The sequence below is a fragment of the Bombus pyrosoma genome, linkage group LG4 (assembly GCF_014825855.1).
Source record: "Bombus pyrosoma isolate SC7728 linkage group LG4, ASM1482585v1, whole genome shotgun sequence".
Classification (NCBI taxonomy): domain Eukaryota; kingdom Metazoa; phylum Arthropoda; class Insecta; order Hymenoptera; family Apidae; genus Bombus; species Bombus pyrosoma.
In genome coordinates this window covers 5,780,832-5,800,621 of record NC_057773.1, presented here as the reverse complement: position 1 = coordinate 5,800,621, position 19,790 = coordinate 5,780,832, and the positions used below count along the sequence as shown (strand labels likewise).

At 29.4% G+C, this 19,790-nt stretch overlaps 2 protein-coding genes and 1 long non-coding RNA gene across 13 annotated transcripts in view; 1 reads left to right on the top strand and 2 right to left on the bottom strand.

Moving 5' to 3' along the window:
- Positions 1-18,296, top strand: part of LOC122566710 (protein lap4) — a 53,655-nt gene extending 35,359 nt beyond the window's left edge. For 2 of the 10 annotated variants that reach the window (XM_043724355.1, XM_043724362.1), the window contains 28 exons: positions 17-128; positions 206-372; positions 457-617; positions 834-944; positions 1,017-1,238; positions 1,347-1,592; positions 1,682-1,766; positions 2,275-2,439; positions 2,533-2,708; positions 2,765-2,899; positions 2,990-3,145; positions 3,233-3,313; positions 3,395-4,195; positions 5,080-5,187; positions 5,256-5,435; positions 5,868-5,897; positions 6,235-6,393; positions 6,466-6,846; positions 6,942-7,097; positions 10,528-10,971; positions 11,257-11,368; positions 11,447-11,503; positions 11,576-11,693; positions 13,104-13,209; positions 13,376-13,489; positions 13,582-13,710; positions 13,927-14,127; positions 15,115-18,296. In XM_043724355.1, the coding sequence (XP_043580290.1) occupies positions 17-128; positions 206-372; positions 457-617; positions 834-944; positions 1,017-1,238; positions 1,347-1,592; positions 1,682-1,766; positions 2,275-2,439; positions 2,533-2,708; positions 2,765-2,899; positions 2,990-3,145; positions 3,233-3,313; positions 3,395-4,195; positions 5,080-5,187; positions 5,256-5,435; positions 5,868-5,897; positions 6,235-6,393; positions 6,466-6,846; positions 6,942-7,097; positions 10,528-10,971; positions 11,257-11,368; positions 11,447-11,503; positions 11,576-11,693; positions 13,104-13,209; positions 13,376-13,489; positions 13,582-13,710; positions 13,927-14,127; positions 15,115-15,384 (5,183 nt within the window). In that variant the 3' untranslated portion in view covers positions 15,385-18,296. Of the gene's footprint in view, positions 1-16; positions 129-205; positions 373-456; positions 618-833; positions 945-1,016; positions 1,239-1,346; positions 1,593-1,681; positions 1,767-2,274; positions 2,440-2,532; positions 2,709-2,764; positions 2,900-2,989; positions 3,146-3,232; positions 3,314-3,394; positions 4,196-5,079; positions 5,188-5,255; positions 5,436-5,867; positions 5,898-6,234; positions 6,394-6,465; positions 6,847-6,941; positions 7,098-10,527; positions 10,972-11,256; positions 11,369-11,446; positions 11,504-11,575; positions 11,694-13,080; positions 13,210-13,375; positions 13,490-13,581; positions 13,711-13,926; positions 14,128-14,736; positions 14,830-15,114 lie in introns of those variants that run through there. The other 8 variants (XR_006316607.1, XR_006316608.1, XM_043724358.1 and 5 more) reach the window with 8 other exon arrangements.
- On the bottom strand, positions 1,432-1,950 carry LOC122566722. Its single transcript, XR_006316609.1, has 2 exons — positions 1,690-1,950; positions 1,432-1,607 (listed from the first exon to the last, which is right to left on the bottom strand). It is a non-coding gene; the product is annotated as an uncharacterized LOC122566722 (long non-coding RNA).
- Positions 18,235-19,722, bottom strand: LOC122566720 (axonemal dynein light intermediate polypeptide 1). Of its 2 annotated transcripts, XM_043724384.1 has the most exons (6): positions 19,406-19,722; positions 19,147-19,302; positions 18,950-19,082; positions 18,726-18,871; positions 18,453-18,650; positions 18,235-18,374 (listed from the first exon to the last, which is right to left on the bottom strand). In XM_043724384.1, exons 1-6 carry the CDS (start codon positions 19,496-19,498, stop codon positions 18,339-18,341), a joined length of 762 nt encoding a protein of 253 aa, XP_043580319.1. In that variant the 5' UTR covers positions 19,499-19,722; the 3' UTR covers positions 18,235-18,338. The 2 variants fall into 2 exon arrangements, with proteins under 2 accessions (XP_043580319.1, XP_043580318.1); XM_043724383.1 differs by lacking the exon at positions 18,235-18,374 and having other exon boundaries at positions 18,399-18,650.
- Between the last annotated feature and the right edge of the window lie 68 nt (positions 19,723-19,790).

Here is a 19,790-nt window from a genome sequence, read left to right as displayed (position 1 = left end):
TATTATTTTTCTATAGGAAATTTAAAACAATTGGGTGTACTGTCTTTAAGAGATAACAAACTGCAGTATCTTCCTATTGAAGTTGGACAATGTACAGCTCTTCATGTGTTGGATGTCTCAGGCAATAGGTATATAATATAATCTTAAATATCGAAATTTTTTCATATTTTGTTAACAATATTTAGTAATGATATTCGTTTTCCAGATTACAGTACTTGCCATATTCCTTGATCAATTTGAACTTAAAGGCAGTATGGTTAAGTAAGAATCAAGCACAGCCAATGCTTACTTTTCAGACAGACGTTGATGAGGAAACAGGGCAAGAAGTATTAATTTGTTTTCTTTTGCCACAATTGGAAATTCATCCAGATGGTTAGTAGATCTATTTCATGAAAGTATATTTTGGTACATTTAGTTATACTTTATGGATTATATGTTGCATGATTTGTGATTTAGATTCAGGAAGAATTGGTATGCTTGGTGGTATGAGAAATGTTGTTCAAGATGGCGAAATGCGTGAGCTTGGTAGTAGCGATGATGAAGGCTGGCAAGAAAAAGAAGCGTCGCGAACACATTCCGTGAAATTTACGGATGAACCTCCGGAAACTGATAAGGAGGTGAGCACGTTACATATGAGGAAATCTTCTAGACTTTTTAGGTTTGCTATATCTAAGTTCAGAGTATTTTCGAGGTATTTAATGTGTTGGAAACGTTATTATTCTTACGACTCACTGTATTAAAATTATAACAAAAAATGAAACAAAAGCCTATTTTTTTCTAACCATTCACCTTTTTTTTTAATTACGTAAATACAACGTTTGCACTTATTTCAGACACCGTTCGTACGACAAAATACCCCTCATCCAAAAGAATTAAAAGCAAAAGCTCATAAATTATTTAGTAAAGGAAAAAATGACAGCCGATCAGCATCTACAGATGAGCAGGTAATTATTAATTTCATTTTTCGAGATATTATATACAATCTTTTTGTAACAGTTGTTAATAATATCTTTCAGGATGTTTCTCAAACATTTGGTTTGGATAAAACTGAGACTGATATTTCAACAAAGTCCAACGATTTGACTACAGAGACTATAGAGCAAGAATCATTACAACCTGAATCTATAGAAAATGCACAAAAAGAAACCATACCTGGAATAGCAGCTGATAATGCAGATTTTCAGTCCAGCAATGAACCAGAAATAGTTTCTAATCAATATATCACAGAATCTAATGCTGTAAGTATTTATGTTAATGCTAGTTTATTTATTTACTTATTTGTTTATTTATTTATTTATTTACTTATTTGTTACTGATTTGTAAATTGTAAAAATTATTTTTTTTAGGATGTGAGGACTGAAGGTTCAATATCTGAATCAAAGGATATAAATGACAAAGATGAGGAAGAATCTGAAAATGAAGAAACACAAAGACATGTCGAATTTTCTATTGTAGAAGGTATTGATTATGATGGTAGTGGTGATTCAAATAGACCAAATAGACTCCATCGTAGAGATACTCCACATCACTTGAAAAATAAACGAATCCATACAGCAATAGATAAAGAAAAAGTAGCTTCCATTATTGCACAGGTAATTATTATCTACCTAAAAAAAAACAACATGTTTAAAGCTACTTAAATAATTAAGATGAATTTTATACAGTTTTTAATATGTGGTAGGCACTTACGAAGAAAAATGACGAAATCTCCACATCCACGTCAGCACCTGCAGAACCCACAGAAAATTTTGACGCTCAAAGTCAAGGTAAAACAATTACGATTAGTATATCACCTTTTATCTGCTGCATTTCTTTATATCACCTTTAAATTTATCAAATTTTAATTAAATTATAATTCATATACCACGTATAAAATAAAATATTTCAAAAGGTAACATATCTTTTCCGCGTAAACTGAATTAAATAACGAATCTTCCTAAACTTCCTAGCATCATTGCTTCGTAATCACTGGCATTAAATAGTCCATGATAAGATATTCCTTTCTGCTTCTGCTATCTTATCACTTATCCGTTATCAAACTCTAGTTATTTATCAAACTCGATGTAGCAAGCGTTACACGCGTAGAAAAAAATTGCGAAGTGAAAATATTCAATTAAAAATTTCATCAACATTCTATATTGTGAATAAAAAGTATAGTTAAAAATGCCAAAAAAATATAGATGTTTTGTAAGAAAAAAAAGAAAGGGTAAAAGTTAGTAAAACGTGATCCGATTACATAATTAAGTAGTAACGCCAATGGAATTTATTGTGTAGGTGCGATTTCTGATGCTGAGCCGACGATAGAAGTACGAGAGGAACAATATGAAATTCATATCGAAAGAACGACAGGTGGTCTTGGTTTATCAATAGCTGGTGGAATTGGTTCAACCCCTTTTAAGGGTGACGATGAAGGCATTTTTATTTCCAGAGTCACGGAAGGTAAAGATTGAGATAAAAAACCTATTTGTTTTCAGTAGTAGAATATGTCAATTATGAAGTTTCATGATATGGTCATTATATTTTCCTTTATAGGTGGACCTGCAGACTTAGCAGGTTTAAAAGTGGAGGATAAAGTATTGTCTGTAAATGGTGTTTCAGTAGTAAACGTAGGTCATTATGATGCTGTAGAAGTTTTGAAAGCTTGTGGACGTGTCCTTGTGTTAGTGGTTCAAAGAGAAGTTACGAGGATAGTGCCACCATATGAACAGGTACTATTTTATGAAACGCAAATCATTTATACTGTTATTAACATTATATTTAACAGGTATCGTCGAGAAAAGACTCAGCGTGCTCTAGTTTAAGTACCAGTAGAGCTCCAAGTGCGACGTCTCATGTTTCATCTACAGGTTTACCGCATAATTTAGAAAATGGTGATGCTTTACCTCATGATGCTATTAAGGTATGTATTTTTTAGATTTAATAGATGCAACATATACAATTTGAACTAAAGTGCAAAATTTAAAGATCAACAAATTTCTATTTCAATAAGTCTAAGAAAATCCCTGAACCTATATCATCAACAAAGGCGGGCAATGAACCAATGGTATCTGTTCTTGTTCACACGACATTAATACGGGACCAAAATGGACTTGGATTTAGTATTGCCGGTGGAGAAGGTTCTCCACCATTCAAAGACAATAGCGATGTAAGAGTTTTAGTTTATGAAAATATTTTATGTTTATTTCTTTCGTTAATTACGCTTAGCAACTTTTTTCAAATATATAATGTTTAGGCGATATATATTTCAAGAATAACCGATGGTGGTGTGGCACAAAAAGATGGTAAATTATTAGTTGGAGACAAAGTAATATCTGTAAGTATAATATTATTACACAAAATATTATTTAATACAATCATAATTATTTATCTTTCACATAATGGAATTATTTTATAGATTAATGGAGTTGAAATGAGAGGAGCCAAACATGAGCAAGCAGTTGCTTTATTAACAGGTTTGGAAAGATTCGTTCGATTAGTGGTCGAACGTGAAATTCCACTTTCGCAAGCAAATGCAGCCACAGTTGTAACACCTTCAGAAAAGTCACCACGAGTGATCGGTGCACCTAGACCATATACAGGATTATATAACGCCAATAGTTATATAGCGAATAGACCGGGTTACACCGGATATCGACGTTCTATCGATGCTGATAGGACTCTATCGCCAAGTCCTACTTCGAAAACGCCTCCGCCTATGAAAATTGAAACTACTGAGCTACCAAAAATGAATGGTGTTACAGAATCAGGAAATATTAAGAACGTTTCTTCGATATCACCAAGTCCGACAAATAGCCAGCCACATCCACAACCTGCCCCCAGGCATAGCATTTCGCAACCTACAATTACACCCACGACAACTACAAGCTCGACGCCCACATCTTCTACAGAACCTAGGTCAACCTCACCCCAGGAAGACATACAGGTACCGAAGCCTATCACCAACGAAGAATTTCAGGCCATGATACCTGCTCATTTCCTTCGTCCCCCTACTTCCTCACCATCGCCAGATTCCCATCAAGGCCCTATCGTGACAGTGACAATAAAGCAGCCTGATAATCTACCTGGAGACGTCAATTTTCCTCCGGCTCCTACCACACTTGGTAAAGTTACTGAGACCATCACAAAGAGCACTCTCACCGAGACCGTCGTAACTAGGGTGACTGAAAATCAATTGGTACCACCAGTAATTATTGAGGTATGTGCTTGGTAGCTAGATGCATGGATTATGTTGCACATACATTTCGAAAAAAGTTATAAAAATTGCTGAAAATATATTGTTTATCTTTTCAATTAACAAGAACCATGACGAAAAGGAAGTTTAGAAGATTTATTTTATAATTTTTAAATATTACAATTATAATTATTTTTTCTTCGGTACCGGAATAGTTTGCACTTTTTAAATATTTTAGGTAAAATTTAAGTATTTAGTATTTGTAATGTATTAACTTATTTCCATGCTAGGATGATAATCGTAATCCTACTAAATGTAAACATATTCCAATGCAATCAATTAATTAACTTCGGAATAATTACAATTTAAAAAATGGTGGTCAAGTGGTTTTCTTCCTCTCATGCATGTTTAATTAAAAAATAAATTATAATATCATTCGTTATTTAAAAAAGGGCAATTTAAACATTGTTATGGACATTATTTATGCATATGTACGTTTTATTTCTATGACAAGTTATATTTCATTGCATGTCTATGTATTTGAAATTGATTGTTATTGGTTTGATTCAGTAAATATAATTTCTCTGTGTGTGCATTATCAAACCATACATTAAAGTATTTGGTAAGAATTGGTTGTATGAAATGTTATAATATTTTATACCTCGGGTGCTTATTCTCTGGCATGGAAATAGGTAAGTAGTATAAGCTAAATATATATTCTTTCATCAAATACCAAATTACATGCATCCTCCGTTATTATGAAATTCCATCTTTCATTCTTTAATATCCAGGGCATTATATTTTAAAAATAATTAACACGTGTAATTATTAAAATAATAAAATGTAATTACAAAATAAATAAAGATTCTATATATTCGATGTTTTAATGATTAAATATTAATTTTTAGGACGTAATTCTTGTAAAAGAAGGATCCCTAGGATTCAGTATTATTGGCGGTACAGATCATTCGTGTACTCCATTTGGTGCAAAAGAGCCTGGAATTTTTATATCTCATGTAAGTTTTTTTATATCTTTGTTAATATTTAGAATTTGTATAATATACATTTGTTGTGCTAATATTAGGTTGTGCCTGGTGGTATAGCTGCAAAATCTGGTAAATTGAGAATGGGTGATAGGATACTAAAGGTAAATGGTACTGATGTAACAAAAGCTACTCATCAAGAGGCTGTGATGGAACTTTTGCGACCAGGCGATCAAATAGTGCTTACTGTCCAACATGATCCACTACCAGAAAATTATCAGGTAAGCTATTTATAATTTAATTACTATCTGCTTGCTAGTTATTGCACATATATAGAGGGTTTGCTTCTTAATTACAAAATAGCTTTTTCAATAAAACACGCTTATGAAAATGTAACTATAAATCACAAATTCACAATTAATGTTATCACGCTTAATTCTCAGAACTTCCAATATTTTAATATTGAAGTTTGTGATCAACACTAGTCAAAATTCGTAAACGCGCATACATTTAGAATACTTAAATATATACATAAAATAGTATCGCCAGTTAAATAAATAATAGAATAGAATCAGTTCATTCATTGATACTTAATGCATTATGTTCACCAGTGAAATGTTTATCATTTGCAAACAATGGCACTCAAGTGCTTCACTTATAACTGTTTTGTTGTGGCATTTCCTAATGCTGTTATTTATAATTTGTCCTACAAGCTGGTCGAAATAGAGTACATCCCTGTGACAGTAAGTACTCAATTAATTTGACCTGTTATTTTTTTATTTTTTGATACCACGCTTCGCCCTCTGTTAAGGCTGCAAGTAAGCTCAGCACTGAATCACGAGCAATTGCTTTTCTGCCTAGGCTGAGATTATATAGAATTTAAAACTTTTTTTACTTGCTTTATATGCTTTATGGTAAATTAAAAGAATTATGTAATACAACAATCATATATCATGTATTCATAATTTTTATATAAATATATTACATTGAAAATAAAACTAGGAAATATTTTGTAAAAAGTAAGCAAAGCAATATGTAAAAGATGGTAAAAGTATATTTAAAAATAATGTGATATTTTAGGAATTAGTTATTACAAAAGAACCAGGCGAAAAATTGGGCATGCACATTAAAGGAGGACTTCGAGGGCAAAAAGGAAATCCCCTTGATCATACAGATGAAGGGGTGTTTATATCCAAAATCAATTCAGGTGGTGCAGCTAAAAGAGATGGAAGACTGAAGGTAAAATTTAATGCTCATTATAAGAATAAGAGTTTTATGTAATAATTTTTTATACTATGTTCTTGATATTAGGTTGGAATGAGACTACTAGAAGTCAATGGAACGTCGCTACTAGGTGCGACTCATCAAGAAGCAGTAAATATATTACGGTGTTCAGGAAACACAATTACGTTAGTAGTTTGTAAAGGATATGATAAAAGTGAAATTGAACCAGTATTGCCATTATCCGATGGTAGAGATTCTAAAGAATCTAGGACATCCAAGGAATTGAAGGATCCTGCAGCAGAGGGTACTAAATCATTATCGCAAAGTATATCTAGTTTGGATCGCGATGATGAAGAAGCAGCAACTCTCAGACAAGAGCAAGAAATGAAAGCTGAGCTTGTAGCATGGGAACAAGAAGAAAGAGAACGTGCTTTGCTTGAACATAGAGAAAAATCTACCCCTGAAAAAGTAAGACCCAGTACTAAAGAAATTAAATAATATAAGCAATTTTTATTAATCAATGTGATATTAACTTTAAAGTCAAATATTTTCAAATTGAACAGGTATTAGATGTAGTAAGAGCAGCTGAATCATTAGTAAGCAAATCAAGTAGTCCGGTTGACATGGTTGTACCACCAAAGTCACCAGGTGGTACAAAAGATCTCAAAACAACCACTATTGTGATGAGCAAACACACTTTAGCACCTCAAAATACAAATGTAAGTATCTTTCATGATATTAAAATAATAAAAATTTTAAGTTGAAATATTACTATATCTGCATGTTTCTATAAATATAAATTAACTTGCAAGCAGTAGTTTGCTTTTATTGGTATATAACAATAATAATAGCTATAGTATTTGAATATTTAAGAATTCTTTTGTGGAATTATATTGCTTAATTTTTTTATTCAACCTTACAATCATTTTAAATATTGCATATTTATGCATATTTATAAATAATGGTGGTTCTTGCATAAATGGATGCTTAACTTTATATAGCTATTACCTCTTTATTTATTTATATTCTTCTTTTACAAATAATTAAAAAATTGCTACTTTTGATTTTATGTTTCGTTTACACAAGATGCATGACTTTAATAACTCACGTTTTTATCGAGCACTATTTATTTATTTGCTCATATTATATGTACGTATACATACATATGTTCATGGGTGCATATATTATACATGTGATTTATTAACAAAAATATTCTACATTTTATTAATGGCACTGGAACAAAAGGAGAGACGTTTGAAAATTTCAATTTACAAATTAAAAAATATAGATAGGAGTTGAAAAAATAAATAACTTTTGATCAAGAAATATTATTATGGTACAATGTGGTGTTAAAGAAAAAACGTTGCTCTTCCCCTTGTGTACATTCTTATATGATAGCATAAGCATGGACGTTCATTTTTACATAAACATACTTTATTTCTTCTTATTAAGTACTATAGACCTATATGTTTATTTCTGCACACCTTGTGAAAAGAATAAGAAGCCATAATCTAATAACAAATTACTCATTTTTATTTATCTGTAAAGAGGAAACAATATTAACTTTTTAATTTTTGTTGCCCTTCGAATGATTGTACATCTTACATAAGTTTATATAAATTTCTCAATTTGATATCAAATAGTTTTATTATTTGTCAGTACTCATACACTCATCATAAGTCTCATTACTTATTTTTAATATATGACGCATGAAATGTACATTTGTCAGTGTTCTTAGCGTCGCATGCTCTCCTGAGCGGCAAAACAAGAGATGTTTCACATGTTTGCAGACAGTGGAAGGTGATAGCGCTACTTTGGCTGCCCTCTAACAGGAGTGAGTTGTTCGACCCTCTACTCATTTTCCCTGTGTCTACGTCCATACCTCTGAATCCGCGGGACTGTGCCATAATAAAATTATTCTAAGGAATTCATGTCGTTAACTCGCATAATCATAGTGTTTATTGCGTTTCATGAGTATCACTATTGTACAATTTAACTATCGTTACTCCGTTTGTTACTGATACTGCCATTATAATATTAAGTGTAATTATTGCGAATATGCTGACTGGCTAGGTTGATTCTCTGTGATTGGTTTCTTGTTTTGGTCCAAGAATGGGGTCAAGATTTTAATCATCACGAAAATGTGATATCGTCTTTAACTACAGACTCTTGTGTACATATTCATCACTCCTTCGTTCATGAATATCGGTTGAAAGATGAACATGAAAAGATACTTCTGTGATAGGTAGACAGATGTCATAGACGACAAGAACTTCCCATGTATTTACCGAATATTTTTTAGCGATATTTGTACATTGATTCTTAAACTTATTTCACAATCTATTTTGAGAGATTGGAAACGTATGTTGGACAACTACTGCAATTCATTAAGCTTAAAGAAATTAGATCAACTTCTGGGTACTGGATTAAGAATTACTGAAAGTAAGAAAAGATATAAGACAGTAAATGATTCCTGTTCCAATATGAATGGCAAGTAACAAGTGTATTATGTTTCTATAAATTTTTATAATAATATACTTGAAACTTACATCTCACTGAAGACAGGCATTATTGACCTTTTCCTTTGTGATACACGACTTGATGACTGAAGAATTAAGAGTCTATATTCTTATATAAAAAAATAATAACTTCCAAATTATTATATTTAGGGTACTTTTGATATATTATTTTTAATGATCTTATTTGTTTAGTATTCTCTATTTATATAGTGTTAAGAAAAAATCAGTAGTTAATTTTATTGATATTTTTACAAATATTTTGGTATACTGTGTAAAAAATATACTAGAACTGTCTTTTTTATTTTAAGCTAGAATATTTTACTACTACCAGAAATGTAAGCATTATTATATCATAGAGGATAGCTTTTATGCTGTAATTCACAATTAATTTCATGTTTCATTCATTTAAAGCTGTATATCGTTGAAAACAAAGATAATAATCAATGCGTGTATCACTAAATACGGAGTGTACCCAAAAATATCAAGTTTTAAATTATTTATATTACTATATAATGTACAGTTGAAGTAAAAGAAACAAAAGTGAAATACAACGTCTATTGAGACATAAAATATTATTTGATAAGGTATTTGTGCATCTAACATTTTTTTGTAAGTTATAAATGCCAGCACTCTTGGATGGTTACTTCTACAGTAAACTCATATCATTATTAAAATATAAATCAATGTACTGTATTCTACGAATGTTCTATAAATGTTATATGTTGATATAAATCTAATGGACCAGATGTTTATATATTATTACAAAGTATAAAGATAAGATAGTATTTATCTAATTATAAAAAAAGAATTATATATATATATGTTAATGTTGAAGTTCCAGTTGACCGACATAAAGATGAAATACATGCAGTGCTTTATTCAAATGTATCAATGCGACAGGTTCTTCTGAAAGTGAATTGCATTTTATCCCATTAGCGCTATTAACTACAAGAGAATACATTTTTCATGTTCATATTTAGTAACACAAAGATCACAGTTCCTGTTATTGAATTATAATTTGGGATAAAAGTTACCTAGTTATGACATTTCAGAATATCTTATGGTGCATTGATATATATGAAAAGGTGATGGATAGAGGGTACAAATATGAGGTAACTTTATAAAGTCGATTTTAATATACTTAAAATCATTGGAAGGGTATACAAATAAAAATTATGCGCAAAGCTGCATTAATTGTTGCAATAATAGTACAATTGATATAATATTGAATGTATAGATGATAAAAGAAGAAAAATATTGAATGAATAAGTTCAAAACTGATTCCTTTTTAATTCTAATATAGATTTTGTATGAGATGTAGTATTGGAAATAAATCTGTTTTTTGAAGTATAGTTACAAATTTTATAAAAAGTAAGTTTATTAAACTCAAAGGATGCAGAAATGAGAAATGTTTTCTTATTTGATGATTTCTTATATTATGATATAAATATTACACATTTTTATTTCTTGTTAATCAATTAGTTGTCAGAAATTATTTTGTTAATCTGTTGTATATAGTTGTATATTTACATAGTGCCTAACTAATAATTTCGCATTTTTACTGCATTCTATATTCCAGTAGAAAATTATTTTAACTTTACTAATACAAATCTTCATGTTATTTACTCAGTCACTGAGCAAAGAGAGAGATGGAACATCAGTGGACAGTCCATCGCCCCAATCTCCGGTCTCTACTCTTACTTCATCAATGAATTTTGATCGCTCTACTGCTGTCCAAAGCTTGCCCTCTCCAAAGAAAAAAAGTTCCATACCAAAACGTAGTATTACATTTGCTGATCTTCCTCCCAGTTCTAGAAAAGAACCAATTAATTATCCGACTTCAACAAATGAATATCCTTCATCTTTGCATGATAATAGATATATTTCTGATCCTCAAATTACTTCTTATAAGAAAGTCTATCAAAATCCTATCCAAACTACTCAGTACTCATCTCGTTCCAAACTTCCTCCTACACCTTTGACTGCTCCTCCATCCATGGGAGATTATGGCACTTCAGTCCCTTTTGATAAACGACAGAACGCACGCTCTGTTGGTGGGAGTAATCAGGTTGAGGTGGGTTTTAAGAAGCATGTTTAAAAAATCTAGCACTAATGCACTATCTTTCCTTGTTCTTTATCAAGAATGTTGGAGCGTTTAAATCGCATAATTTTATTACATAAAAATTATAACACCCGTGTTAACAAAATTATTTGGTATTATTTAAATACAAATCAAATACATGTAGTAGGTTCAAATGTGCATATTGAAAGTGGAATTGTTATAAAAAAGATAGATTAAAATTTATATTTTTATAAGAATTATTTTTATCAAATATTAATGTGTTATTTTAAAATACAGCTTTCACCAACACCATCACCAACACCACCTTTAGTGAAGATGTCAGTTAGCGATAAAAAGAAATTGTTTGAAAGTGCCATGGAGGAACATTTGAAACCTTCCCCTAAGCCAGGTAGATATTATTTTATATATTTATATAAACAAATTTTAAATACAATATATTATTTTTGTATTCATTATCACTTTCTAGAAAAAGTATTCAGTTTTCTAAGTCAAGATGAAGTTGAAAAAATGAAACAAGAAGAAGGTACAGTATTCGTTAATTATATTATTAAATTCTTAATTCATACAATTAACAAATATTATTGTGCATTTTCAGAAAAAAAGATAGCTACTCTAACGCGGGATGAATTAAAATCATGGGCTCAACTCGATGAAAACGAAGGCTTGGAAGATTTAGAGGAAACATTAGAAGATCAGGATAATCGGCGACCTAAGTAAGCTAAGTTGTACTCATTCTACGCATTTGAACGTGTGATTATTAAAACTTTTTTACCTTATTATCTCTTTCTTGTTTCCACTTCTTTGTGTCTGCATATTACAACAAGAAAAATAAAAGAGAATATACTGCTTAATAAAAAATTGCATACTTGATGCATTAATGCTAAAAAATATGATGACTATAAAATTGATGTTTTGAAATTTTTACACCTCTAAAAAATAATATCTAATAATATAATACAATCTCATTTCAACAAATTTTACTCGGCCATAGAATTTTTTTGCAACAATATAACTTCTTCAACAATGCCCATACAAAATATTGTAGTAATGTATTAAAAAGAACAAGAGAACAGAATTAATTTGCTTTACATAAATGAGTATTATAGCATTTTTTCCATTGTAGTACGTGTTCTGTATATGAAACTATAAAATAATGTAATTATCTTTCAGTTGTAAGATGCTAAACATATCTGTCTATTATACGTGTATTGTACAAGACAGGCAATTATCTTTCAATTGAAAAATGATTGTGTTTATATAATTACCAAATGTTTTACGAGTATTAACTGTTAGTTTAAATAGATATTCTTTATATATTTAGTAAAATTGTATTTTTATAGTAAACTTGTAGTTTAAAAAGTACCCCAAGGTTTCATACAAAATGACTGGACATCGTGTATATATCAGTATTTTTATACCTGCGATAAATATTATATGTATATATAATTTATATCAGTGCTTTTTGTTGTAGTTGTTACTTCATCATAAAGCGTGCATGCTCATTATAATTATCGTATAAATGATTTTGCTAGGAATTAGCGACTGCTTTTTTTATAAAATAACGTGTATTTGTACATAGGCTTATGAAATTCACATTCACATTGTACATTACAGTTCAGGTTGTGGTTGTGCTTACACAGGCATTTACTGCACATTATAATTACATGTTCCATTCTTCAATAAGACCAAATCATAAATTTATAAAAATTATGTACATCGGAATATAATTTTCACAAAAACTTCACGCTTTAATACATTTTCTTCACACGCATTGCAAGCGCACTTCAAAGATTCCAAAGAATAATTATTATTTATCTAATGTTAATATTTGCTTCCATTTTCATTTATGTGAATGTCTTATCACCTCTTAAATCCATAATATAAAAATAATTCTTCTTTGGAATCTCTTAGCACCGATCCAATCACATTATTTATAGACTTATAGTTGATGTGTGGTGTAGTCTAATTTTTTTGTATTGTTATCTCGTTTGTATATAAGTCGTACAATATTTTTTTAGCCTTTGTATTGAACGTTGCTTTTGTACTTCTTCTTTTAATGAATAAACATTAAAACTGTGGCACATGTATATGATTTGTCAGTGTGCATGCTCGTTACCTTGCAGTAGCCGACTGAGTTCGCGAAGTTCGATCCCCCTTCTGCAGAATCTTCCAAGCAGTGTAAGGACAGCAAAAGCAGAACGTCGCTTGAAAGAGAGACTGATACAAGAGGTATTACTTTTTTAATATATTTTTAACCATTCAAATTTCTCATTTATCATAATTAAATATTCCAAATTGTTCTGTATTTTAAATAATTTTGTTGAGACACTAATGTTTAAAATGACTTAATACGGATATAATATTTATGTTTCTTATTCAATTTTTTATTGCATAGGGTATAATTTCTGATGAAGATGAAGAAAGTCATTTGAGTCCTGCTGAACAAAGAGCACTAAGAGCAGAAAAGCGTGCAGCATGGAGACAAGCACGTTTAAAATCTCTGGAACAGGTAATTATCTTATAATGCTCTCTTTCACATCTGAAAAATTCATATATTAAATAGTATTTACATTTATTCGCATATTAAATGATTATATTCAGGATGCTATTCAAGCACAGATGGTAATTAAGAAAATGAGTGAAATGATGGATACTACAAATAAGGCAGATCCTACGCAGGATTCTACAGATGCTGTTACTGCTGTTCCTGAAACAGAAAAGACAGCCGATGTAAGCATTTGTAATGTACCTTTGCTCTAGTCATACCACCAGCAAACTAAAACAATAAACATAATCTAACGATGTGTTTAAAACAGATTAACCAGCATTTTTTAATTGTACTACTAATTACTTCTTTGCTCGCCAGTAGTTCTAACTTAGTGTTCGTACATTTACAATGTTATGTTAACTACAGTGGTACCCCCTTTGTCTGTCTTACTATCATAGTTCACTACGTTACGGCCGTCTAGTGCAGATTTTCCCAAACTTGCTGTACGCAGCAAGGTGGGTCCCCCTAAAGAGATACGCGAATCCGAGAAAGTAGTGGACGAGAAGGTCACTCGACGTACCGAGGAATATGTGGATGAGGTGACGGGTGAACGGCGTGTCCGTACAGTCGAATACGTCGAGAAGCTCATTGAGCGACAGGTATTATAAATTCTAGAGTTTGCACAAAATTTAAGCACCGAATATTATCTGTTCACATCATCGATTCGAGACGTGTTTTAAGTGAAGTTCAATTTTTTAACTGTTGTACTGGAACTTCAATATGGCATTGGCATTTAATTGATGAATGAAGAAATATCAATATAATATTGTTATGGAAGCTTATATTGTAACTAGTTAAAATTATTGGAAAATTACTATGGTGTGTAATATAATTACAATTCGAAGTTTTAGTACAAGCAATGACATAATAAAAAGAAATTCAAAAATCAAATTAAGATATGGCAAAATCATGATTTGTTGGGGGCACTATATTAATGCTCCAATTAACATAATTAGGAAAAGGTGATATTCACAAAAGTTTGAAGGGAAAAGGGAAATAAAGTAGTATTTTTTTTAGAAAGAAAGAAAGAAAGAATATGTGTTGCTTGTGTACTGTGTCTTATTTGTGTGTGTGCGCTTATATATTTATAGTTTTAAAATAATCATGTGTGTGTGTATATGCATGCTGCTTTAAAAAATATTTTGCTTTAATGCACAAGAAGAACCCAATGGAAATACTAGTTCAATGGTTGTATTTGTTGTTCCAAGAATCCAGCACTGACCATGGAAGTGCAACCTGCACCACCTTGAGCAATTGATTTCATTTCTACTGATCACTAACAAACTCTTCTCATACTATTGGTAATGCTACTATTGATCTTTCTTATCCACTACTTATTTAAGCATGTATAAAGGTATTTTCTTTTCAAATAATATTTTACTATAATTATTTTGGTGGTATTGCTACATATCAAGTACTACTACTGTAAAAATGTTATAAGTTTCATCCGATTCTATAATATATTTTTTTTTGTCGTACGTTATATGTCGTATGTTTATCGTAATTAAATTAATAATTACACGTATCAATGCAGAAATTTCTCTGGCCTACTTCAGCATTTGCAATGTATATATTTATGTAATTAGGTTGAAACTCTACGAGAAAAAATTATATCATTGGAACTAAGTAATGCAGAAGATGAAGTAGAAAGTATTATCGGAACAGGAGCAAGCGACGCTGAAAGCGAAAGTGAAGAAATTACTGGACAGCCTTCTAATGTGAATACCACGCAAGAGAAAACTGAAACAATTATACCTACAAGTGCCACTGAAGATGCCGCTCCTAAAATAAGTGCAAATACTATTCTTGTTTCAAAGAAAAAGAAACGAAAACGTTCGAAAAAAGGTCGTCATTGACCTCAGATGAAAATGTTGGTGCAAAATGAAGAAAGACATATGGAAGAACGATTGTGAAATATTTTCTTTTTTTTATCATATCATTGTGAAAGTGTGTTCTAATAATGCATACTTTGCATTACATCAATCTACTTTATGCATTTCAGAATTCAAATCCTTACTATATTGGTGCATATAATATTTAAAAGATTCCTCATTGCGCGCTGCTTTTTTTTGAAGCACACATATATATACATAATACATAAAATATAATTTCACATTCACTATTTAACGTAACTGATTAGGTATATTCAGAATTATGTTTATTTCTTTCATAGATCGTGCTATGTTTCTGATATTAACATAGTGAAATAATGCATGTGTGATTAGTATTATCGCGTCATATTTTTATCTGGATTGGTGCAACATAGTAATTGTAACTAGCGCAATCGATTTCCTTATTTCTTTATACATCATAGAATTTGTATTTTATACTTGTTTCATAAGATTTGACTCCTGCGTAATACCAATAAAAAATATATCAATGGTGAAAAAATTAGAATATAATATCAAAGTAGTATTTTTACAGTCAGTACTATGATCATATATCCTATGAAATATATTTACTGAAATCGGTTTATACGAAAAATTCATGTGATTCAATATTCGTTGTTCTATATAAAATGATACACATTCCTTTTTGCAATCTTTGTTTTGTTTAGAAGTTTAAATAATATATTTTAATATAAGCAATTCCTCAATTTAAATAGGAACACAGGAGCAGTATTTTTGGTCACTGAAACGAACAATATACAAATGAAAAGATTTTAATCAAATCGTAATAAACAATTGGTTTTCAGATATATGTAAAATATGTTATTAGTTAGCTTAAAAATGAAAAATAACGTAAACTACAGCTATTTGTTGTGGTTTGTAAAGTATTTTATTTATTTTCCTTTAGTGATAAGTATATTAATATATATGTTATGTAAAATTGTTTTAATATACTTTAAGATTCATTTTAAAAAGCACATATATTTAATCTCATTGTTAAATATCGACATAGTTTTTGATCATTCATCATTAGGAAGAAATTTATTTAAAGCTTATTATCCATCCTAATGTCAAGGTTGCCACTAAAATGTAATAAATACCAAGTATTAAATTTTTTAATTGTTTAAAATATATTATTACTATACATATTCATGATTTCGTTCTTTTAAAAATTTTGTTGTTTTAATTTATTTATACTAACGATAGCTATATTTTATCGTTGACATATTTTATTTCACAATATATTCAATAATTTCATGATTAAACAATATTCAAAAGTACACAAAAAGAGTTAGCAAATATGTAACAAATAGATGTAAAAATAGCAAAGATTAGAAGCAAGATTAAAATCTTAACTTTATTAAAAGAATGAAATGTCGACTACAATTGAAGAAGCGGAATATATAAAATATATGCTGTTTCTTTATCACTGACTATAACAGTACCTTCTAATAAATATGTATGTGTGAGATTACAAAAAATACAATTTCTATATAAAAACTTCTATGATAATGTTAAATACTTCGTAGGTATATTATCTGGTAATATAAACCAATAATATTTGTAATCTCATATAGTTCAAAATACTTACCTATGTTGAAATTGCAACATACACAGGCAAAAAAAATTGAAAATCATAATAGTTTTACTATTTGTATTTTAGATATAACTTTTTGTATTCTTCATATGTTTGCAATAGTAAGATGATTCATCTTAAAATATCATTTTATATAGATCATATACATTCGTCAGTGAAACAGACCATATTATTAGTATTAAGATCTTTGCAAATTATACATATAAAATTAAATATGTAGCATAAGTAAACATTAATTGAGACAAGTATACTATTAACTGCGGTGTAAAGTGCGATTAAAGGAGCGGGACCAATTTATTAAATTATTCATAAGATTGTAAAAGAAAAAATATATGCAAAATATCTTTTTTCCATATAACTGTTATATATAGTTTAATGCCTATTGTCAGCATTATAATTGGTCTTGGCATAATCTTCTGGAATTGTATGAAAATTATAATGTGCCAACATTAACTATATATTTATAGCGATTTAAAGAGTAAACACTTTTCAAATAGGATTTGAAACCTTTTTATAATATTACGAGTAGTATAATATATAGAAAACATTGTAATAATTATAGTGTTAAATATCGTATAAAATATTTTGGCATAATAATTACCCTTAATAAATTATAAAATTTTATTAAAACAGTTCTGAAATTAAATTCATAACTAAATTAATTAGAATGTGAATTTTTTAAAAATCCTACCATTCTTTAACACTATAACATGTTGACAAATCATATCATGTTATGAACTTGTATTATTCTTAATTATAAATGATAAACTTACAGTTGGAAACTCCTATTTTAGAGGTACTTTACATCGACGTTAAATCATAATAGGCATAATTTATATGTACTTTTGGAATCTTTGTATTTGTCTTTACTTTAATAATTAATTATAAAAAGGAATATTACATTCTGCCACGTATATTTTATATTTTGATAATACAATATATCTGGTTATATTGAATAATAAACTGAAACTGCTAATTTATATAAATAATAAAGTTTAAAAAATGTATTTTATACAATATGATAAAAAACATTTCATACAACTATTACCATAATATTTGTGGTACTACTATATGTTGACAAATTAAAAATGTATTTATTTATCTATGTTTTCTATTGAACAACATTTATACATCTTACAATGTTCAACAAATTTGTAAACGAAAGATATATGTAAGTGCAAATTAATTCAAGAAATAAGAAAATAAATGAAGTATCTTAACGTTTTTATATTGGCCCTATTACGAAATTAAAATAAATGGAATTGAAAGTATTCATAAAAAATAATGTATCTTCTTTTATCGTGCATTATCATTTATGCTTATTTTATCTTTTTGGCGCAATAATTCCCTCTAACTGTGCCTGAAATAAAAATAATGCTAATTAATGAAATTTTTACAGTTGTCTAGGATTTATATAAAAATTATATATAAATATTACTTTCAGCTGCTGATTTGTCTTTTTCAAAAATTGTATTTCTTCCATGTGCTTTTTTTCTTCAGCTTCCCGTAGTTCAGCTGCTCTCCTTTCAGCCTGTTCAGATTTCTGTTTTAATTCAATAACTGTTTTTTCTAATTCAGCCTTCTGTAATTGTAGCTCATCTGCAGCAGCAATTAAATCTTCTTTTCCTTGTTCAGCCTTTAAAAATCATGTTGAAGTTATAACATTTCTTAATACATATCTTCTTGTGTATTAAAAAAAAACAGTACATACTTGTAAAGCTTTACGCATACCAAAAGCAATACTGCTTTGATACAAAGTTTGGTATGCAGCTAATGTCATCTTAAGTTCGTCTCGAATTCTAAGTAAAAGTAATCCACGTTCTGCACAGTTTATTGTCACCTGGCGTATTATTTCATCTATTAAACAGTATTATTAAACAATTATAATTTCTTTAATATGATACTTAAAATTAATGTCCAATTAAAGACTTTTACCAAAACATTGCGTATAAAGTTCTCTACGTACTGGACAAATGCCAGTTTCTCTTGCTTGTCTTTGTTGCAATTTCATGTCTAGATGTTCTTGTAAATTAATAACATCTAGTCTTGTTGCTGGTATACTTGATATCTGATATGAAATAACATATTAGAAATTGTAGTACATTATTTATCAAAACATAAAAATACCATACTTTTTGAGTCCAAACTTGACCATCCTCTTCCCATTGTTTAGGTGGCAAAATTCTATTAAGAATTTCAGAAGTTTCATATCTTGTATCAAGCGTAGGAATAGTAGTTTCAACTTTACAGACTGTTACTCCGATTTTGGGTGCTTGTTCTTTAGGTGCCTATTGTAATAAGAAATGTTGGATGATTTGTAATAAATTATAGATATAATTAGTTTGATAATAGTAAGAAAAATGGTATTAGCTTTATTAGTGAACATTATACCTTTTCTGGACGGACTGTAACTAAGACTGGATTATCGTATTTAACCAAAGTATCCATAGTAGGAATAGTGCGATCTTTTATTGCCGTTGCCATTATATTTTTGATTTATCCGGGCTTTATTGGTTAGTAATCAATATATTCCAAAGAAAGAAATCGTTTATAAGCATTTATAAATATTTAATTGTTTATTTGCACTATAAAGTGAGTTTGAATCTATGAACAATTGTCATAGCAATATTGATGTAACATATGTTACTAAGTAAAATATAGTTAATACAAGAGATTAGGAAGAGCTTAATGTATGAATTAAATAATGTAACTTTTATTATTGTAAACATGACAAAATCATAAATTATTTATATAATATTCTCTTAGGTATGTAATT

Coding starts and splice junctions, on each gene's coding strand:
- LOC122566720 (XM_043724383.1), bottom strand. CDS start 19,498: ATGGCAACGGCAATAAAAGATCGCACTATTCCTACTATGGATACTTTG. Junction 19,083..19,146: donor GTCAAGTTTGGACTCAAAAA/GTATGGTATTTT, acceptor ATTTCATATCAG/ATATCAAGTATACCAGCAAC. Junction 18,651..18,725: donor GTATGCGTAAAGCTTTACAA/GTATGTACTGTT, acceptor TGATTTTTAAAG/GCTGAACAAGGAAAAGAAGA.